This window comes from Ambystoma mexicanum, chromosome 10 (genome assembly GCF_040938575.1).
Source record: "Ambystoma mexicanum isolate Mex_15411 chromosome 10, UKY_AmexF1_1, whole genome shotgun sequence".
Taxonomy (NCBI): domain Eukaryota; kingdom Metazoa; phylum Chordata; class Amphibia; order Caudata; family Ambystomatidae; genus Ambystoma; species Ambystoma mexicanum.
In genome coordinates this window covers 724,412,893-724,436,326 of record NC_090932.1, presented here as the reverse complement: position 1 = coordinate 724,436,326, position 23,434 = coordinate 724,412,893, and the positions used below count along the sequence as shown (strand labels likewise).

At 48.2% G+C, this 23,434-nt stretch overlaps 1 protein-coding gene across 3 annotated transcripts in view; it reads left to right on the top strand.

Annotated features, from left to right (window-relative positions):
* The window catches only part of HLTF (helicase like transcription factor), a 1,760,895-nt gene that overhangs the window by 1,478,814 nt on the left and 258,647 nt on the right, over positions 1-23,434 (top strand). For all 3 annotated transcript variants that reach the window (XM_069618321.1, XM_069618322.1, XM_069618323.1), the window contains one exon: positions 10,980-11,105. In XM_069618321.1, the coding sequence (XP_069474422.1) occupies positions 10,980-11,105 (126 nt within the window). The remainder of the gene's footprint in view (positions 1-10,979; positions 11,106-23,434) is intronic.

The window sequence follows — 23,434 nt, the reverse complement described above, 5'->3', positions numbered from 1 at the left end:
CTTCAGGGGCAGGTCGGGGTTGCTGGAAAACGCCTTCCAGATCTGTTGGCACAGCCGCAGGTGTGTTCCCGCTGACACCTCTGCTCCAACGGACTCTCCGCAAGTTCCGGGCTTTGATGGATTGCAGCCTCATCCTGGTGGCCCCCCACTGGCCTTCGAGACCCTGGTTTTCGGATCTGCTGCAGTTGTGCTCCAAGAGTCCATCCATCTTCTGATCCCCAGCCGGGACTTCCTGGTGCAGCAGGGCGGAGCATGGAGCATCTGGACCTGGCCAAACTGGGCCTTCTGCCCTGGTTCCTGATCATCTTAAGCTTCAGCACACTCAACTTTCAGATGACTACTGGGACATCATTCAGCAGGCCAGACGGCCCTCGACTCGGTCCCAGTATAAGAGCAAATGGACTAGGTGTTGCCATTTGGTGCGCATCAAGGGGCTGGACCCTCTCTCCTGTCCTCTGGATGACGCACTGGATTTTTCAGCTCACCTGGCTTGTTCTGGAGTACAGGTGAATACTTGCTGCATGCATTTGGCAGCCATCGGGGCTACAAGAATTCCCCCTACTACTTGTTTTCGGCAGCCAACCTGGTGGTTAAAGCCCACCTTAAGAGGCGGTCTAGAATTTTTCCTCCAGTGCATAGTCCTCATCCGGTCTGGGACCTCAATGTGTTTCGGCGGTTTTGCAACACAGAACTTTCGAGCCTATGGCTTCTGTGGACTTCCGCTTGGTGACGCTAAAGACTTTTATTTGTGGCTCCCACCTAAGCGCGCAGGATTAGTGAGTTGCAGGTATTGTTCTCATGCGAGCCATCCACCACGTTTCACAATGACAAGGTCATATTGGCTATATAAGGAACTCATGGTGGCAACAGTAAAGACAGACACAAGTTATCACAGATCAAGGGTGTTCATTAAACTGTAAATGCAGGGTGCAAAAACACCTAAACTAAACCGAAATCGAAGATGGGAACAAGCGTCGACCATCAAATGAAAATAAGGCCGTCCTAGTGGTGTTGTTTCAAAGTAAAAGGGCCTAGACTAAGAAAAACCTATTGCCAGTCCTTACGCTAAATACAAAAGTGTGTGGGATAGGGTTTCAATAAAGAAAGAAGTGTTCTCAAATAATAAGTCAGGATGTGATTGCCAGGGGTCTCCCTTCCCCACTTTTTCAGCACGGGACAAGGTGGGTTTCCTGAGCACAGCAAACACTCAAGCTTTCCCCAGCACAAGCTGACAGTCCCGCTCTAGCTATCAGGTTCTCCTATGGTTAAGTCTCTTTCAATAAAAGTCTCTTGCCTTTGAGGCCTGATACCCTCAACAAACCCTCAACAAATTTCTATTCCATGTATGGCTTTGGGTGATGGCTTCACCCCTGGGTCCACCTCTTCCAGACGCAGACCTCTGTCGTGCTCGACTACTCAAACAGTTCCGTTCTCAATGAACTATGGGTGGTGGCTTTTCACCCCTGGATCTCCCTCGGCTGGGCTCGGATCCCCAAACGACAAGTGGGACAGTTGACTTATCCTTGTTTTGCTATACTTCTTGTTTCACAAATCTTCAAGGTCTTTTTGAACAAAGCTCCAGGCTTTTCCTTGCTAACCCTTTTTTTTGTCAGCCTCCTTCTACCGGGTTCACTCTTGCTAACATTTACAGACCGTTCTTTGTAGACACCCCTCAATCGGGTTCACGCCTCTTGAGAATGCTCATGGGACTTTAGACTTCGCCCTTTCTCTTAAACCTCCCTCTGCCGGGTTCACTCTTGCCAACCCTTATGATCACACAGTTCATTCTTCACTTCACCAAGCAGGATTCATTCCCCTTTCGCTTCACAATCATCTGTCGGTCAAAGACTTTCGATGGAACAGAGGATTTTGCATGACCTGTATGACCACTTCGACCCTCTTTTCGCCTTCTTCCAAGGCCTTCTGGTTATCGTAGTTTCAACCACCGGGGAATCGCCAGGGTTTCCTAAGTAAGCACCCACATGGTACCGGACTCCTCTGAAGATGGTTTTCCCCCTCTTTTCGCAACTGTATCCTTTTTGCCTTTCAAAGTATAAATTGGCTATGGCTACTTTTGTTCAGCACAGTTCAGTTTCTTTATTGGTTCTCCCCTCGACTCACTGATTGTGATGAAAGGCTTTGTCTTGCCTGTAGTCAACGCCTGGACCGTTGGGCCATATGTCTGACCCTGGCTTGGCTGTCCTGTCAGCGGAGGAGGTGCCCGGGTACCGTTGACATCTGCTGCAAAACATGCAGGCTGATGTTCCCAGCCTTCCGATTCCTTCTTTTGAGGCATTACGGGTCTCTGTTGATAAGGGCAAGGTCGCTTCTCCTTTCGACTCTCGCCTCCAGGAAGGAAGGAAGGAAGGGAAGGGAAGGGAAGGAGGGAAGGAAGGAAGGAACTTTGCGTCTATATTGAGCAGGGAGATGGGGCGATAGGAACCACATTGCTTGGGGCCCTTTACCTTCTTTGGGTATCACTGAGATTAGTGTCTGAGAAAGAATCTGGTGCTATTGCTGTTTGTAGGATGTCATTAAATAGCTCGACCATGAATGGGAGGAGGGAGGGCATAAAGGTCTTGTGAAATCCTGCCGTATAGCCATTGTTTGCGGGTGCCTCTTAATAGCTGCTTCCACCTCATCTGCTGTAATGGGTGATTCCATCTCCTCTACTAGGTCCTGGGGAGGGCGTGGGGGGGGATGTTTCGGCATGGCTAGCCTGTGCATATATATTTCTATTTCTGTTCCCACAGATTCCCCTCTCAGATGTATATAGGTGCTCATAGAATTTGGCAAAAGCCTCGGGAATGCCCCTTGGGTCCGTCATTTGGGCATCATCAACCCCCCCCCTATAGCAGTGACCCATCTCTCTGCCCTCTGTCCTCTCAACCTGGCCGCTAGCAATGCATCTGCTTTATCGCCCTTTCCATAATGTTTGTTTGAGAAACTGAAATTTGCATATCACCTGTCCTTCCTCTAGCTCCCAAGCTCTTCTCTTTTCTGCACTACTTCCGCAATTTTTCCGGGCCTATCCACGGCGGCATTGCATGCCACCTCATCCAACTGGGCAATCTCCTCCCTCAGTTTGTTTTCTATTATGGTCCTCTCCCTCTTTTTCACCGCCCCCTCCTTAATTAGAACACCCCTCCACATTGCCTTCCCTGCCTCCCATACCATTCTCTTGGATACCTCTTCCGTATCATTCACTTTGAAGTATTCTCCGATTGTGCGTATCATCTTCGCATGGAAGACCGGATCCCTCCACAGAGATTCATTACAATGCCACTTTGAGTTTTTATGCGGTAGGGCATTCAGTCCAATATCTATTGTGACCAGGTCGTGGTCAGACCATGAGATTGGGAAAATGTCAGAGGCATTCACAACCTCCTTTGTCTTTCGAGAGGTATAGATAGTCTATCCTTTAAAGGTCGAGTGTGGGGCTGAGTAGAATGTGAACCCCCTTTCATTGGGGTGGAGGCTCCGCCATGCGTCTTGCAGACCGTACACTCGCATCATTCCTACTACATCTGCGCGCCCTCCATCCGACAGGAGGCCTGCTTCCCGGTTGGACGCCTGCCTTTCCAAAATGGGGTCTGCCCACAAATGAAAGTCCCCTCCTATGATGTGCCCCGCTCCCTCCAGCATTATTTTCAGGATTGTACGTTTCAGGAAGCGGGATAGGCCACATTGGGGAGTAGAGAGTAGCAAGGGTAAGGACGATGTTGTGTATCCTTCCAACCACTACCATAGCCCTTCCCTCCACGTCTGCCCATGTCTTGGTGATAACAAAGTTGAGTCCTCTCCTCACTAGTATGGCCACTCCTGCTTTTCGTAGGGGGCCAGAGCTCCAATATTCAGCACTACACTGGAGTACAAGACTTTGCGTTCTTCCCCTCGTATATACCTAGTTTCCTGGAGGAAGAGTTCACATTGAGTGTGCGAACCCTGAGCGACCCGGGCCTACTATCTGAAGACTGTACTGCCATGGTTCCTTTTCTGTCTATTCCATGTGTACGAAGGTGACCTATCGCCCTCACCTAATTAATACTTTGATACCTTCAACCTGTTTCGGAACATCGTTAACTCTGCCCCAGACCCTTTCCCCTCCCTCCCCCCTCCCACCCACGGCATCCGACATAACCAGGCCATTGTCACACAGTCAAACCTGGACCACCAGTGTGCAACCCACGGTCCCATCCACAAACACTGCAACTAACTTTGTGCCCCCTTGTCCCCCCCTGCCCCCTGTCAACTCAACAAATGTTCTTTCTACATTACGTCATAATAAACCTCCCCACATCCAATGCCTCTGCATGATCTGCTGGGTCGGACTTGGTTCCAGAATCTTCCCAGTTACCTTCGGGGCCTCTTTCATACATCTCATCCTCATCTGTGTGTTACCTTTATTATTGGGTGAAAAGCCCCTTTTGTCAATCTCAGATTTTCTGCATTACCAGCGAGCGACCCCTCTCATGACACAGATCACCTACAAAAGCAGAAGTTTTTTGTTGGTCAAAGCTATTCAGTGTCCATCTGCTTCAAAATTCTGCACCCGGGGAGGAGTTCACTCTCCTGTATTTTCTTGATCCCGGAATTTTCTTTCGCCTTGGACCTTGGATACGCAACTGTCGATCCTGTCATCTTACTTCTTCCACGTTTTGTTCATCGGCCTGGTTGCCCATCAGGTCTGCAATGCAGTTGCTTATGTCCTTTTCAGTTCGCAATTTACGCATGTTCCCTTCCCACTCAAACATGAGGGAGAACAGGTATCCCCACCGATATCCGACTCCTTTCTCCTTAAGCCAATTGGTCAGAGGAATACACATTCTCCACATTGCCAGGGTGAGTGAGGACAGGTCTTGGTAAATCGTCACTCGCGCAGTGTCGAGAAGAAGTTGTGGGGGGGGTATTCTTGGCTTTGTCGAGGACTCTCACCCCATCAGCATAATTATGGAACCTAACCAGGACTGTTTTTGGACCACCAGGTGCCCCTCCTGCTCTGTGTATTCGGTCGACTTTGGGTTTGTCCATCATGTCATCCTCGAATAGGATTTTCAGGATCATGTGGAGAGTCTTTTTCAGATCTTGGTCGGTTTCGACTTCTCGATTAGGTATGCCAAAGATTTGCAGGTTGTTACACCTCTCACGATTTTCCAAATCGTCCATCTTTAAGCGAAATTCCTCCTCTCTTGCTTCCAAGTCTGCAAGTCTCTGGTCCATTTGGGATTCCAACGTGTCGAGGGAGGTTTGATTGTGCTCCACTCAGTCCAGCCGTTCCTCATGTTTGTCAATTCTGTTGGTTATCTTGTCGATCTAACCCCCAATACCGCCCTCATGCTTTTCATCTCACTCAGAAGGGCTGCTACATCAGCTTTTGTCATTGCTGCTTCCGCTCCTGACGCCACCATCTTAGTTTTATGGGGAGAGACTACTTCAGGGTGGTGCGGAATGGAGGAGTACTTAGCCAGCTTTTGGCACGTGTCCATGCGCTGCTCGTATTATGTTTGCTGAGAGATAATGTGTTTATCATCATCAAACAAGTTTATTCGGAAATATGAAAATTTCCATTAAACGACAAAAGAAAGAATATAGGTTACACAATTCCAACAATACAGAAGCGCCAATTATATAAAAGACAAATAAAAATAGATGCCAAAAATTACGAGACACGATCAACAGTAATAAAAATAACTTGCACTTGCTTGCCAGTCAGGAGGGCATATTTTAAAATTATACATTATGATCAGACATAAAACAGGACTCAACCACTTTTCCCCAAACATAATTCATTATTAAAATTGGTGGCACTAACTGCCCCTGCCTTGCAAATTCAATAGATTTGTTCTAAAATACATCGCTCTTTTTAAGAAAGTCAACAGGGCCCAGGATGTAAAAACTGACTCAGCACTCAGAAGAAACTCAAGTGCAGCCTTATGTAAACGAATCTCCGTTTTCTTAAGAGCGGGGACCAAGGTCATTCTACGGATACCCGCATATCCTATACAAAAGAACAACAGGTGCGAAAGGTCCTCGCGCTTGTGACCACAGACTGGACAGCCGGCATCACTAGGAAAACTTTTCCAATTGCATGTATTTCCCTGTAACCGGAGGCAATCAAAGCGGGCCCTCGTGATCAACCACCTTTCTGTTTTAAAAGTGCTCCTAATCAAATATGGTTGGATTCCGGAGAGATTGCTTATACTGGAGTGAAAAGAGTCAAATTTCTGGGTATATCCCAGGAAAATTTTCCTCTTAGCTACAATTTCTCCCAGTTTAACCTTATATGCTGCCCCCTCTGACTTAGTAATTAAATATTCAGGCGGGAACAGGGCACTTAGGTTAACTTCCCCCAATTTAGCAGAAACATAGGCTAACCATGGGATTTTTTTCCATCCTGATCTGCCCAACACAGTGCGTAAGATAAAATGGCACAGCGTTGCGTGTTCGTTAGCCCACAGCCGAATCCAAAAGAGTAATGGTGCCATCGCCCACTGATCCTCCCAGAACTCTGCCCCCAGTTCTCTATGAATAGCTAATCCGGGGGCGCTGGTCGGTAACCCCAGCAGGTTTTTAAAAAATTTATTTTCTTTGCCTTGGATTTCAGCCGCGTTTTGGAAACCCCAAATGGCTGCGCCATACAGAGTAGTTGCCAAAGTTTGTGCACCATAAATTTTCAGAATCACGTCAAGAGGCTGAGCTCTGCTTCTTGACGCAAATCTAAAAAGCCCACCTATCTGTTGGCTCATCTTTGTCGATTGCTTTGCCACATGAGCCCTTCCATTTAGGGCCTCTGAGAAACTAATCCCTAGATAGTCGAACACCTTAACTCTAGGGATTGTTTCCCCAACGCATAGCATGGGTTTCATTGGTGCTGAACGTTTCCTTCCAACACATGCCATAAACGCTGACTTTTTGGTGTTAATTTTTAGGCCCAAGTTGTTCATAAAGGTTGCATAGGCGTCAATCAAGACCTGTAGTGCCCTTGGTGTTCTGGCTATTAGGACTGTATCGGCCGCATAAGCCAGAACCGGAAAGCCCCTACCCCCCAAAACCAAAAAGTCTGCCCTTACATCAGTGAGGTCCCGCGAGAGGCCATTGATATAGAGGCAAAAACAGATGGGAGCAAGCACACACCCCTGCCTTACACCGCATCCCACCTGGAAACAAGCTGTGCAGTGCCCACCCGGCCCACTACGTACGCAGGCCTCGTTATCCGTGTGAAGGTCAACCAGAGCCTGCAGGATCTCCCCCGGACAACCCAAGGACCCAAGCACTGCCCATAGCTTAGCTCTGTCCACTTTGTCAAAGGCAGTGCTTAGGTCCATAAAGGCCAGATATACTGACTCACCCAGACTAAATACCGAATTAGCCACCAAAATGTAGAGGTTGAGGCTCTGTTCAATGGTGCCTACACCCGGACGAAATCCAAATTGGATGTCTGACAGGATCGACTGTGCCCCTATCCAGTTTTCAATTCGAGCTAACAGAATTCTCCCAAAGATTTTAAAGGAAGAATCCAACAGAGAGATAGGCCTATATGCACTTGGACTAGAGATGTCTCCTTTTTTGAATATTGGAAAGATTATGGCCTTTTTCCAGGACGGGGGATACTCCCCTAACTTTAAGCAGGCATTAAAAACCACTGTTAAGAGCGGTGCCCACACCGCAATAGGGTCCTGAAACAGGTCCGAAGGGATCATATCTGGCCCCGGGGCTCGGTTATGAGCTTGGAGCTTTATAGCCTTTATCGTCTCCTCCACCTCAAATTTCAAGCAGACGTCTGCATGGTCTAAAACATCCTGTGCACACTCTCGCCCAAATAAATTCCCAAAATGGGATAACCAAGCCCCTTCTTCCACGTAAGTGCCACTACCTTCCTTTGAGCCACATCTCTCTGGGCCACTTTTTACATAAGCCCAAAAGGCCTTCTGGTCCCCCCTTCGAGCAACATCCAAAAAACCTTCCCAAGCTGCCCTTTCCAACTCATTTTTCCTCCTCTTTAGTTCTAGTTTATAGATCTTCCTAACTTGGGCAATCATAGATCTACTGCTGGACGGATCCTTTAGGGTTAATAGCAGAGTTTTTTTGGCCCCTTTGCAGGCTTCGTCCAACCAACCTCTATTTGTTTCCTTACCCTTTGGCTTAGTTGTTAGTGAGAATTTATTTGTGAAGGCAGCCGTCAATTCCACAAATTTCTTTACAATGACCCCCGGGGGTGAACAATCATCCAAAATATCCAACACAAGGGATACATTGTCAGTGATGGCTTTATAGTGTAAATCCCCCCTTTGAGTTTTCCCCCATTTAATTCTTCTAGTGCCAATGGGTATGCCCATAGGAGGAATAGGGGCTATTACCTGCGAAACCGCCTCCCCCATCAATCCCTTCAACTTCAGGCAGATGGGTAGGTGGTCACTGTGTGGGTCAGCCAATACTTCAAAACTTACAGCTGATTCCCAAAGGTTTGTAGAGATACAAAAATAACAATTGTAGAACTTCCGAGGTGGCTGTTAAAGGTCACTGCACCCGGTATGTCTGGAGCCAATCGGCCATTCACTATGCGAAAGCCCCACTCCAACAGCCATAGACTTAGCTGTAAACCTTTAGGGCAGACTCTCCCATCTCGCATACATCTGGGCGGGATATTCTCTATCTGATCCTCCAAAGGATCGAGAATGTGTTTATATCCCATCTATTGCTTTCGCCTCGGCGGAAGCAGTCCGGTGCAGCCCAAATGTCACTAATCCTTTGTCGTCCAGGAGGGCTGAGTTCGCCTCCCTCATGCGTCAGGCCCTGAACACCACCTTCTTCCGTAGTTGCACTCTGAGGAGGTCACACACCTCAGTTCGTGAGGGCCCAACACCACTGAACACTAAACTTGTCGCTGTCTGGGGGTGTGCCGTAGTGGCCCACACTGAGGGGATTTAACTGCACAGATGTAAGGGGGGGCGGATCAGTCCCTTGATGGTTCTGTGGGGTGTATGGACAGTGTTTCCCTGTTTTATTGTCTTTGGGCACAACCTCTACCACATAAAGGGTTTCATTTCCTTGAGCGCAGTGCCTCGTGGCCCTCTTATCTTCAAATCCGGGTTTATTGATCAAGCTATTTCCATTGCCAATATGGAGGTGGGTGTCCTCACGGGTGTTCATGAGAAGGGAGTGGACTCAACATGCGCATTAATCTGCTCTTCTCTTGCTGTGTTTGCTTAGAGGTTTCTCCGGTATTTGGGGCACTGCGGTGTACTGAGATTGTCACAAGGATTCAGTGTCTGCATGGTCTTAGGTTTACTAAGGTCCAAGGGCCCGGAGGCTTCACAATGATTCCAGGAGTACCTGGCAGGATTACACTTTATTTCAGTATTGCATGGTCAACCTTGAGGCATGTGCAATTCTTCTGTGGGCTTGCATCAGTAATGCGCCGCTCTGCATGTCATAGTTTCTGTGACACCTGTATTTCAGTGCAGGGGTGCGCTGTGCTGGGTAGACCAGGGGCCCTTCAGTGTCCTTTATTATTGGTATGTCTTAGGTGGGGAGTAGGGTTAGGCAAGATCATTCGTTGAGTTCCCCTCTCCGTACCTGGTCCGTTAAACAGTACGTTCCGCTATCTCAGTTTGCACAGTGGGCCACATGAATTGGAGGCATCTCGCTGCCTATCCGCAATACCTTGCAGGGAGGAAGCGCCATCCGTCTCTGAGGGGGGGGGAGCGGCATGTGCTTTCGAGTTGCGGCCCAGCGGTGTACCCGAGACTCTTCCCAGCCGTCTGTGTGAGACCACGGCGCGTGGCAACTCCTTCCTCATTCCATTGTTTCCGCTGAGGTGTTTGGGAGCTCTGGTGTTCGTCCTGCATGCCCCACCTGCTCACCTTATTGTCTTTGGTTGCAGGCCCTTGCCGACAAGGATTCGGCACGGTCCACCCAGGGGAGGATGGCCGGGGCGTAGTGCGGCAGGGGCGATCGGAGTTCACTCTCTGCCAGACAGCGCTTTGCCGGGGTTCCTGTTTGTCAACCCCGTGCATCTTACCTCGGAGGGGTGGGGGGAGTCTGTGGCTTCAGCCCAGGTCTCTCCAATCCACTTCGGCGTACTCCCTCCTCTGCTATGCTGTGTAGCTTGCGCTCTCGAACATTCAGATTTCCATGCCACGAGAGGCCACACCCAGCAGTCTTCAAGTCACTTGCCTGTTTCTCTGCAAATACTGTTGCGTTTTTCTTCGAGTTTCTTCCTGGAGGTGGGGGGCACATTCACATATCCAGCGGGCCTATGTTCTCTCAGGGGTTGGGGCTAGAAGTGGGGGCTCAATTCACTTTTAGGACCCGTGGGGACAGAGCTCACACAGAGGCAGAGGACATACGTTCGCCCCCTGGTGGCCAGTCCAAAAAATCCGTTTTAAGGTCATATATCCAATCTGAAAAAAGAAATGGACTTAGTAAATAGGCTGTTAGAACCAATATGAAAGAATAGAGTCCATTTAAAGTGTAAGCACGTCTGGTCAAGCTTGAAGCAAGATTCACCTCGCTGCGTCTCCTTCCAGCAAACACTACTTCACTGGTACTTCCGCTGGTGCGTGCATGCTTTTGTAGTGGTACAGTCTTCAGTGGGTGGAGCTAATATAATCAGTCAAAAATATGTTTCCGGTCATATATCCAATCTCGTAGCGTCTCCTTCAGCAAGTGGTTATGCGTTCTTGTTCAGTCACCCCAATTCATTGTATTGAAGTGGGAAACATTTTACAATGATCGAATGTTGAATTATTTTTGTTTAGTGGAAGATGTTGTAGGGCTGTGTCTAAGAGTACTGGAGTAACCGTAGGGAATAATATTTACATTCAACTGCACACGTTTTGAAGAGAAAATATTGCAGTGAATAACTGGTACATTAGAAGAGCTTATGGAATATGTGACATAGTCTTGGAACATTAAATGTTTGTTAAATAGAAACTCAAAAGAAAATTCTATTTGTTTTAACTCTCATCTCTTTTCAGCCCAATGCCAAATGTCCTCTTTGCAGGAACAATCTTTGTTTGGAGAATTTGGTTGAATGTCCTCCCGAGGAAATGGACCCGATTACAGGAGGAAAGACTGAAAGAGACTGGATGTCCAGTTCAAAAGTAATTATTACTTAACTTAAGTAGCATATTTTTCATTATAAATATAACTACAACTATGGAGTGTACAATCTGACAAACGTTTTGTATGTGTATTAACAATGTGTTTGTGTTTAAATATAAACTAGTGCAAAAGTTAGTCTTCTAAGAAAGATGTGTGTTTTCCTTATCTCCATCAACTAATCCAGCCCACAAAAACATTTGTAACATAAATGGCTATATTGGCCATTTAATTTGTATGCATTTCTAGTTTCAGACCTCAATATTTTCTTTTCAGATTACTTTGTTCTTCCATCTTTAGCCCTCTTTCCTCTACATCACAGCTCTGCAACCTTGGCTCTCCAGATGTTTGGGAGTACAAATCCCATCCGGTCTAGCCAGCATAGTCTCTGGTGCAGCATGGTAGGAATCCTATTCCAAAACATCTGAAGATCCATTAAATGAGGGTTGGGCATTTGTTTACATAAACAACAAATAAAGATAGAAAGGTTTAAACACATGCCACACATGCCTGTTTCAGACATGGTCCCTCTGAATTCTCCTAGCAAGCATTGTTTTTTTAAAATTAGCTTTTTAAGAAATTTCAGTTTGCAGCTAGTTTATTTTTTCCACCATCCTTATCAGCGTTCTTGCTGTGTTCCTGTGCACCCAAATACGCCATTGAATACTAGGTTCAGAAAAGAAAATGCCATTCCTTGTAGAATTTAGTCTTTCTAATGGGTTGCTCCCTCTCATGGATTCCTCATCATTGATATATATCTCCCCGCACAGCTGTTCTTCTGTACCTTTTTCCCCCACCAGAGGGAGCAGCATGTCTGCGTCACCTCCGCTGCATACCTCTTTGTGCCTGGCACCAGACTGGACGTTTGGGCCAGTATACATTGACATGTCCATGGCTATATGAACAGTAATAAGTAGGTGCTCCTGAATGAGGATCTTGGATTTCGCCCTGGGTGTCCTGGCAAATCTCCTGGACATGCTGTTTGACTGCAACAACTTGTTTAAGGCCTTTGAGTCCCTCCAGAATTTCCAGTCCCGAGGTCGACTGCCAAGTCCTTGGGTCTGAAAGTTCAGCAACACCCGCCAACTGCCCTAACAAGTAGTGTTGGGGGATTTCAAAACTTTGCCCGCAAACGCTCACAGGGACAGGGGACAAGGTCACTCGTGCAAACATCCTCAACGCTGCCTCAATAGGGGCATGGGCTGAGGTGCTCCAAGAGGAGGCTTGTCTGCCTCAGCCGTGGCAGCATCGGCTCTAAGTATGAAGCGCCAGTGAATCTGACTTCACCACACATCACTGATAGGTGGGAGGATTTTCCTGTTCGGTGCCTAATCATGTCTGATGCCTGGGCCATACAAGTCATTCAACAGGGATATTTCCTTCCCTTTGCTCAATGCCCTGAAGACCATCCTCCTTTAAGCTACATTTGACTTCCGAACCCTCTCCTGTTCGGTATGCTACAGAACAGGTGCATCACTCCGAACAAGGTAAAGACTGGTACTCTGTTTATTTTTTGAAGAAGGGTGGGGGCTTACGTCCTATTCTGGTTTTGAGGTTCTTGAACCTTTAACTGCAAAAGGACAAATTCAAGGTAGTTAGGCTGGCCCAAAGCCCTCGACCTGCAGGAGTGACTGGTGTAGTTTGATCTCTAGGATGCCTACTTTAAACTGCCTAATGCCGTGACACACAGGAAGTACCTATGGTTTGTAGTGGGTAATTGCCACCACCAGTTCAGAGTCCTGCTGTTTGGCCTTTTTTCAGCACCTTGTCTTCACCAAGCTGCTGGCATTGGTAGAGACTCTCCTCAGGAGAGGAGTTAATATATTTCCCTACCTGGACGAATGACTTGTCCAATCTCGCTCCCCAGACCAGGCTTGGCCCATCTGCTGCACAGCTTGAGCTTCTACGTCAGGAAATCGGAGGTATTGCCATCCCAGTCCATCCGATTTCTCGTGGCAGACCTGGAAGTGCCTTTCCACCCAAGGATCGAGTGGAGAACATCTCCAAGATGGTTCATGTTCTCGAATCGCAGAAGAAGGTTCCGTCTTCCGTTTTAGTGTGTTTGCTGGGCCTCGTGGCCTCCTGCAGTGGCTTCTAAGTTGTCAGCAGTCTGTTTTAGGGCACACTTCAGACTTTCTGCTGCTGTCCACAAAGGTGTCCCAAGACCTAATTTGGTGGACCCTATGAGACAATCTGCAAAAAGGGGTGTTGCTCAAATAACCCTGGCCCCAGTTGACTACAGTCAGGGTTGTGTCTTTGAAAATTTCGGGTGCTCGATTGAAAGACTGGAGACGCAATGGCCTGGGGGGGTCTCCATCGGAGTCCCGAGGACTTATCAATTTGCTGGAGTTGAGAGCCATCCGTGCAGATCCTGCCAGACAACATGGTGGCCATGCACTACCTCAACGAACAAGGTGGTGTGGAGTGCTTGCCTCAGTGTAGAGAAACAATGAGACTGGTTCCTGGCTCTGGAGAATGACCTGTTCTGACAGTGGCTCATCTTGCCGAGACAGAGAGCATAATTGTGGATATTTTGAGCAGACAGAATCCGTCCTCCCACAAGTCAGGAAGTTTTAGAGTTTTTATCCCAGTGGGGGCTACCCAGGTGGACCTCTTCCAGTGTGGACAGGAGGTGCATGTTGTTCTGCTCCACAGGCTTCACTAGACAGGATGCTCTGGGGGACGCATTGACTGTCAAATGGAGGTGCAACCTCCTCCTCTATTCGTTCCCGCCAATCCCAGTCACCCTGGTTGTTCTCAGGGCGCTATGTCTGTTCTGGTCCACATAGATTTTGATCGCTCCGGACTGGGCCCTGGAGAAGGTGGTACCGAGAGTTTTTGGACACGTCCATCTGCACTCCCTGGCGCCTTAAGAGGAGAGTGGATCTGCTCTCCCAGTTGGAAGGGGCAAGTGATACATTCAAACCTCAAAAGGCTGAAACTTTGTTATGGATGCTAAGAGGCTGAGATATAAGGAGTGGGACTTGTGGGATGACATGTGTGTCTCAGCTCAGATGTCCATTTATGCCTCTAGGCAGCATACATTTGTGACCTGGTGTCCGCAGTGGAAGCAGGATCCTTTTATGTATCCCGCATCCTCATGGATTCCTCATCATTGATATATATCTCCCCGCACAGCTGTTCTTCTGTACCTTTTTCCCCCACCAGAGGGAGCAGCATGTCTGCGTCACCTCCGCTGCATACCTCTTTGTGCCTGGCACCAGACTGGACGTTTGGGCCAGTATACATTGACGTGTCACGTGAAATTGTTCCTTTTTCCGTGCTCTCCGTGCACTGTGCTCACTTCAGAAACACAGCTTCATCGATGTTTACTATGCCATGCCAAATCCAACAAAGAGCTCTGGGTTTAATCCTTGTGCCGAATGCAAACGCCAAATATCTGTCTGTAACCCCCACAGGATTGGTCTATACCAGGGTTGTCCACATGCGGCCCGAGGGCCGCAATGCGGCCTTCTAAGCCATTTTATGTGGCCCTCGAAGCCTGAGAGCACAGACAAAGCATTAGGGTTACTTTTGTACGTTTTGTATTTATTTTATATGCAGCGAGCGCTGTGGCTACAGTTTCAGGGTAGGAATTGTAGTCCACACGCATTACGATTTCCATTGGCTGAGAAACAGCCAATGGAAATACTGTTACCATACAAGGCACGTTGTAGTAGTGGAAATAAATAAAATAAATAACTGCCTTGCATGAAAACAGTATTTCCATTAGCTGTTTCTCAGCCAATGGAAATCATAATCACGTAATGTGTGTGGGTGCATTGACGGGCACACATGCCACATTCACACATCTGCGTTGCCGAGCTCAGGGCACAACCTGCATGAGCCAGTAGCTCAGCCCATCCCAGGTTCACAGTGCTACGTGCTGTGCACACCGAGGCCTAGTTCTCCTTGCCTCCAGCAGTGGGAAGTACTGCCTGCCATATTTTCCGACATATGTTTGCAGCCTGCAGTGCTTTTGAGCCTCTGAGATACTGCTGGCCAGATACACCGAAACACAAGTATCTGGCCAGCAATATCTCGGAGGCTCAAAAGCAGAGTGGGCTGCCTTAATGTTTGAACAGGGGCGGTAAATTCAGCCGCGGCCGGATCACTTAGATTTGCATCAATCATGAATCATTGACACATAAGTAATTAATGTGTATTAGGGAGATAGGCTGCCATATGTATTGGGCACACTGCACAGGCAGCATCAATCATTAAAGTAATCAATGTGTATTACAAAGATACACTGCCATATGTATTGGGCACACTGCACAGGCAGCATCAATCTTTACCACAGAAGTAATGAATGTGTATTACAGAGATGGGATTCCATATGTATTGGGCACAACACTGCACAGACAGGATCAATCATTAACACAGAAGTCATTAATGTGTATTACAGAGGTAAGCTGGCATATGTATTGAGCACACTTCACATGCTCAGGCAGCATCAATCATAATTTGTAAAGGACAATGTTGGCCTAAATTGGGAACAGCCAGGATAGACATGTTACTACAGAGGCATATTTTGGGCACAACCAGAATGACAATGTGTTATATCAGTGACAGTGCTGTCTTACACGGTGGACACATAGATCATTAAAATGTGTTGTGTTGTTAAATGTTCTTGTCTGCTGTTGGTGACATGGAATTTTCATGTTCCCCTTTAGAACTGAATATGAACGTATGGCTTTTTGGCCAGTTTTTCTGCTGTAAAATGCACCATTTCAACCCCATATTTGAAAAGAAATTCTTGGAGGGGGAACCCTGTAAACCCTCCCTAGATCCATAGCTTCTTCGCCTCGCTACACTCGGTCGCCCCCACTATTTCAGGAAAATATTAACAAATACACACTGAAAAAAATCACACGCAACTGACCTCGGATCTTTTGATGGAGGGGCTCCCTCAGATACTCACTGCCCCTGACACAAAAAGCTATCTTTGGGACTGCATGGTGCATCACTGCCTGTGATGCTATTGTGTCAAAGGTCACACAATATTGCAATTTTAATATACTGCTTTGAGTGAGGTTGTTGACTTTTGGCTCGTCGGCCCACTGGGTGACAAAAAGTTAATGCTTCGGCCCCACATTCAAAAAGGTTGGACAAGCCTGGTCTATACGGTCTGGGGGAGGAACGTGGCACACAGGACTGCGGGCTATGCCAGTTGATGTACCCTAATGTGCATCAGGTGCCGGCCATAAACAAAGTACCCTTTTCCACAAGGAAAAGGGTTCTAGACTAACTTGTTCAAGGTCACCCGGTGCAAAGACACATACTGAAGAAAGTTCCCCAGGCAGTCTGGGCCTAAGGGCAATTAATACCTCCTATGCCATGGCAAATTATGTTTTTGGTCTCTGGTCCGTGGTTTGAGGTGCCGCTGAACACCTTCCTGTGGGAGAGATCCGAGAGGGCTTTGAAGCCCTGGTAAATTATGGCATGGAGACAACCCGCCAAATTCCACACTCAGGCCTGAACACAGCCAACTGTGTTGCTCCATGGCTATATGAACAGTAATAAGTAGGTGCTCCTGAATGAGGATCTTGGATTTCGCCCTGGGTGTCCTGGCAAATCTCCTGGACATGCTGTTTGACTGCAACAACTTGTTTAAGGCCTTTGAGTCCCTCCAGAATTTCCAGTCCCGAGGTCGACTGCCAAGTCCTTGGGTCTGAAAGTTCAGCAACACCCGCCAACTGCCCTAACAAGTAGTGTTGGGGGATTTCAAAACTTTGCCCGCAAACGCTCACAGGGACAGGGGACAAGGTCACTCGTGCAAACATCCTCAACGCTGCCTCAATAGGGGCATGGGCTGAGGTGCTCCAAGAGGAGGCTTGTCTGCCTCAGCCGTGGCAGCATCGGCTCTAAGTATGAAGCGCCAGTGAATCTGACTTCACCACACATCACTGATAGGTGGGAGGATTTTCCTGTTCGGTGCCTAATCATGTCTGATGCCTGGGCCATACAAGTCATTCAACAGGGATATTTCCTTCCCTTTGCTCAATGCCCTGAAGACCATCCTCCTTTAAGCTACATTTGACTTCCGAACCCTCTCCTGTTCGGTATGCTACAGAACAGGTGCATCACTCCGAACAAGGTAAAGACTGGTACTCTGTTTATTTTTTGAAGAAGGGTGGGGGCTTACGTCCTATTCTGGTTTTGAGGTTCTTGAACCTTTAACTGCAAAAGGACAAATTCAAGGTAGTTAGGCTGGCCCAAAGCCCTCGACCTGCAGGAGTGACTGGTGTAGTTTGATCTCTAGGATGCCTACTTTAAACTGCCTAATGCCGTGACACACAGGAAGTACCTATGGTTTGTAGTGGGTAATTGCCACCACCAGTTCAGAGTCCTGCTGTTTGGCCTTTTTTCAGCACCTTGTCTTCACCAAGCTGCTGGCATTGGTAGAGACTCTCCTCAGGAGAGGAGTTAATATATTTCCCTACCTGGACGAATGACTTGTCCAATCTCGCTCCCCAGACCAGGCTTGGCCCATCTGCTGCACAGCTTGAGCTTCTACGTCAGGAAATCGGAGGTATTGCCATCCCAGTCCATCCGATTTCTCGTGGCAGACCTGGAAGTGCCTTTCCACCCAAGGATCGAGTGGAGAACATCTCCAAGATGGTTCATGTTCTCGAATCGCAGAAGAAGGTTCCGTCTTCCGTTTTAGTGTGTTTGCTGGGCCTCGTGGCCTCCTGCAGTGGCTTCTAAGTTGTCAGCAGTCTGTTTTAGGGCACACTTCAGACTTTCTGCTGCTGTCCACAAAGGTGTCCCAAGACCTAATTTGGTGGACCCTATGAGACAATCTGCAAAAAGGGGTGTTGCTCAAATAACCCTGGCCCCAGTTGACTACAGTCAGGGTTGTGTCTTTGAAAATTTCGGGTGCTCGATTGAAAGACTGGAGACGCAATGGCCTGGGGGGGTCTCCATCGGAGTCCCGAGGACTTATCAATTTGCTGGAGTTGAGAGCCATCCGTGCAGATCCTGCCAGACAACATGGTGGCCATGCACTACCTCAACGAACAAGGTGGTGTGGAGTGCTTGCCTCAGTGTAGAGAAACAATGAGACTGGTTCCTGGCTCTGGAGAATGACCTGTTCTGACAGTGGCTCATCTTGCCGAGACAGAGAGCATAATTGTGGATATTTTGAGCAGACAGAATCCGTCCTCCCACAAGTCAGGAAGTTTTAGAGTTTTTATCCCAGTGGGGGCTACTCAGGTGGACCTCTTCCAGTGTGGACAGGAGGTGCATGTTGTTCTGCTCCACAGGCTTCACTAGACAGGATGCTCTGGGGGACGCATTGACTGTCAAATGGAGGTGCAACCTCCTCCTCTATTCGTTCCCGCCAATCCCAGTCACCCTGGTTGTTCTCAGGGGGCTATGTCTGTTCTGGTCCACATAGATTTTGATCGCTCCGGACTGGGCCCTGGAGAAGGTGGTACCGAGAGTTTTTGGACACGTCCATCTGCACTCCCTGGCGCCTTAAGAGGAGAGTGGATCTGCTCTCCCAGTTGGAAGGGGCGAGTGATACATTCAAACCTCAAAAGGCTGAAACTTTGTTATGGATGCTAAGAGGCTGAGATATAAGGAGTGGGACTTGTGGGATGACATGTGTGTCTCAGCTCAGATGTCCATTTATGCCTCTAGGCAGCATACATTTCTGACCTGGTGTCCGCAGTGGAAGCAGGATCCTTTTATGTATCCCGCATCCTCTGTCCTGGATTTTCTGGCTTCCGTTGACCCAGACAGGCCTGCAGATTGGCACGGTGAAGGGGTACTTTGCCGTGATTACGGTTTTCAAGAGGAACCCTGAGCAGGCCACGTTCTTCACAATTGCCACTTTTGAGCAATTTTTGCAGGAACCGTGCAACCAGTTTCCCCACGCCAGTTTGTTGTTCCTGGCATTTCTTATTGGTGTTACGTTTGACCCCCTCCATTCTTGTTCCATACAGTTGCTCACTGTTAAGGTCTATTTACCTGGGTGCCCTTCCGCTAGGCGAGTGAGTGAGCTCCAGGCTTTGTCTGTTAAACCTCTGTTTGTTTTTTCCAAACGGTGATTTTGAGAGTGGAGCTGTCCTTCCTTCCGAAGGTTGTCTTGGATTTCCATCTCTCTTGAAAGATCATTCTTCCTGTCTTTATTTTGCCTGTGCCTCATCCTTCAGAGGAAGAGGAGCAATTCCATCGGCTGGACCTGGTGCAGGCTCTCAGCTACTATGTTTGTTTCTTGGACGAGGGAAGTCTGCAAAGATGCCATCTTGTTATGGGTATTTGCTGTTGCCTGTGCTGGCAATACTGTGAGGAAACGGATCCTGTTAAGCTGGATCATTGTCTGCATCTGAGAATGCTACGATCTGCTTGGAAAGGATGCCCCTGAAGGTGTCAGAACTCATTCATTCAGAGGACGTGCCGCCAAGCTAAGTCCCTGTTCTGGACATTTGCCAGGTGGCTACATGGGCCTCTCTGCACATGTTTGCCAAACATTACTGCTTGGATACCCAGTCAGGGCAGGGCACTCATTTTGGTAGAGCTGTCCTTCAGAGCTTTCCGGAAAAGGTAGTATCCTTGCTCTCCTCCTTCCTCCAGGTCCATCAGAAGAACAATTTACTTGCCTCTTGTTAATGTTCTTTCTGATGAGGAATCTGTGGGAAGAACATTCATCACCCTTGCATCCTATCCCACTTGGCGGAATTCGAACAGAGCATTTACTTATCGTTCCCTGAAGGTCTGAGTGCTAGGGGAAAGAGGTGGAACTAAGGTCATGTGGTGTGGCGTCTTAATATACATACTGGCTGCGACGTCCAGTCCGGCGCAGGGTGCTTGGAGGTGTCGAGCGGACCCACACTGTCCCCTAGTGGCAGTACAATTGTTCGAAGAGCAGCTGCCCTGGGAGATAGATAACCTAGATAAGGAATCAGTGGGAGGAGCCTCCATCGAAAAGAATATTACCAAAAGGTAAGGTATTTGTCCTCCTTTACAGGTCAATCGGTATACCAGGGAAGGGTTCTTGTATTTAAATGTTGGTGAATCCTGAACCTGTTTCACCTCTCTGAGGTGCTATTACAACCTCACATCAGGCGTCTTCAGTCTGGCTGGCCTAATTCAGGGGACTGAGTTGTTCTGGTCTAACTTAGTCCTACCTCGTGAGGTGCCCAAATGGCACTTAACAGCTCCAGGTAGTGCAAAACAAAGGGGGGTCTGGGAATCTCTCTACCAGCACAAACACAGCCCAATGACCTGTTCTTGGGTGAATAACCCCTGGTAGAGACTCTCCCAAGTCTTTAGCTCACTGTCCCTTTCACAGAGAAGAAATTTCCCCGCGTATCGGCCTTTGTCCTGCCCAGGGGCTGTCCAGCGCCGAAATGCTAGGCAATTCTCCTCTGAACAAGAGTACCAACAGTAACCCCATACACCTGTTTCAGCCTTGTTGGGCATCATCAGTGAGGTGAAACTGTTGCCTCTCAAAGAACAGTGAGCAAGGGGTCCACGTCTGGATCGCCCTGGTAACTTGGGGTGAGACCCAAAGTTAATTTATGCAAAATAAAGGGGAGCTCCAGGTAGTGGTTCACTTTTTTGGTAGGTTCCCCAGAGATCAACACTGTGTTCTGCGCTTCTGGTACCTTATATCCTGGTGCCCAGGGAACTTGGTTCTGCATTTGCACACATTTTCTTAATAATCAGAATTAAGAATCGTGTACTCATTGGTGCATTAGGGGATATTATGAAAAGGGATACCAGAGGGGTGCTGCATCCTTGATTTTTGATGTATTCTCTCCTCCCACGGATTCCTCATCTATGATATCCCCATCCCAGCGGAGCTGTTCTCCAGAAACATTCCCGCTGCCAGGGGTGCAGCGCGGCTCTGTGTCCGCTCTGTCCAACTCACCCTAGGCCGAATATGATGTGGGGACCAGTGTATATATATATAGCGGTGCTGTGCGCCATGACGTCAATTTTTTGTTTTTTTTGTTTTTTGCACACTGTTTGCTTATCGGGAGCACGCCAGTCGAGCTTAACTATTTTCTCCGACGCCATGTTTACTCCGTGAAAGGCCTCTGGATTCAAGCTGTGTGCGAATTGCAGCCGACAGATGTTGGTCCATGATCCGCACCGGCTTTGTTTTTACTGCTTGGGCGACTACTACGACCTGTGGGTTGTGCCAGTCCATACAACCGAAGGCCCTCTCAGAAAAGGCGACAAAGATATTCACCTTTGTTCACAGGGCGAAGGCTGAGGCTTTGTGATCTTGGTTGAGGTCCCACGGCACTGATCGGCTCTCGGAAGAACCGGCAACTCCGAGCAAGGTGAAGAAGATGAAGGATGCTCGGAAGAGGTCATGCTCTCTGTGTGAGTCCTTGTAAGGGCATAAGTCTTCCTCTTCAAAGAAGAGCCACCATTCCATGGATTCACCTGAGCGGCAAAGAGGTACCTTTTCTGACCAATCCTCCACACCGGAGGAACGGGAATTTTCCACCTGAAGATGTTGGACATCTTCGCCAAGGCACCGATGGTGCAGTCACGGCGCCAAGGTCGGAGCTGTCGGCTACAGCGCCGCAGTGTCCCACTGCATCTGTTGCAACTGGCAGGGTACTGTGACGATTCACAGGATGTTGTTGTTAGGGAGAATTCTCTGTTAAGGCTGAATTTCCTAACCTAGTGAGTCCCCCAGCAGCTTTGCTGGATTTCTGGAGTTTGTTTTTTTTTCTCCTGCCAAGAGTGAGTCTCTTTTCCTCACACTCTTGGACATGATTTGAGGGGTTCCTTTGACTGTTAATGTGTTTTATGTGCTATGGGGTCTTTTATTCCATAGGGTCTCATGTGTGTTTAATATGTGTGTTACGCAGCACCCTCATTGCAGTGACAAAGGGGTGTCATAGTGACACCTCACCATAGACTCCATACCCTGGGACTGACTACTGTCTCCCAGGGCATGTAAAGTCACCATTGGCTTTACTAGTCCCAAATTATGAACAGAAACCAGTACAAATCATCGTATTGTGGACATACTGGTCGGGGCAATTTGATTGCCCCGGGGTCTGTTATTCGAGGGGGCACGTCTCCGTCCCCCTGATCGAGTTTTGGCTGGTGATAGTGGATACTACTTTTTATATTCGACCGCAAATATATATCTATGGGATTTTCCCATTGTTCGAGGCTACCAACTTTAATTATTTAATTCCTATAGCCTCGAACACACCGCCGGGTTATGTATTTAATATTAATTCACTGGTTGGTATTTTTTGCCAGAACTCTATTCTAAAATGGCGTTTGTGTTCTCTTCTGCGACTCCAACCCAAGTCGAGCCCTTTGTTCCACTTTTTGGCGGGCTTCTCCACAGAAGGCTCCAAAAGTGGTGCCACTCTGTCTGGGTACCATAGGGGGTGTAGGAGAGGGTTTAGGCACCCTGGACTGAGTTGCCTTGGCAACTCAAGTCGCACTCTCACCACTTAGCATGTTTGATTGACATCTAGGCTGAATGAATGGGGGTTTCTTGCATAAAAGCAGGGCTTTTGGGACTGGAACTTCAGAAGTCGCCACAGGACCTGAGAATCCGAAGAGGGAGAAGCTGAGCCGACCTGCAACGACGACACCACCGGTGGAGCCCTGCTGAACCGTCTCACCACTTCCCGACGACAGAGGAGATCTTCTTGCCGGAGAGTCTCTTCCCCTTGAGCTGGTTGGGACAACCAGTTTGCTTTCCTTTTCGCCTACCAGGACGTCTAGTGGTCGAATTGCCCGTGCCAAGCAACCCAGCAACCGGATAGCCACTTACCACTGAACCGCGAATAAAAGGACCACTCCTTTGAATCGAGAAACTCCGCGGCTGGTTTCTTCCCTGGCAGTACGACCCCCTGCTTTCCTCCCCGACGAGATCTTCTCTTCTGCCGGACGAAGCACCAACTCGCAACCGCTGCCAGGAACAACTGCCCCCGCTGGAGTGTTCTCACCATTTCAAGGTACTGTGTCCGCCTGGCCTCCCTTTCTATAGATTGCTACAAGGTGACAATAAATCCTTAACCTTTTACACTGGGCTGGCCTCTTGACCATCTAACTGGTCCCTTTCTTTTGGTCCAACTTCTTTCTGAACCTTTTCAAGACTTTTGTGCACTTTTCAACCATGTGACCTTGGACACATTTCGTTCTGATCCTCTTAAAGTGGATCCGGCTTTCTGAACTCTAACTTCACGATCTGATTCTGCCTTCCTCTCTTGCTGTGTTCTTTTGAAAGTGTTGGGATCTGTTTCACTTTATGTTCTTCCTTTCTCTCCCTTTTAAACCGAATTATTAGAGTGCCATCTGCGTTAAGCGCTCACCGCTGTCTGAAAATAAGTGG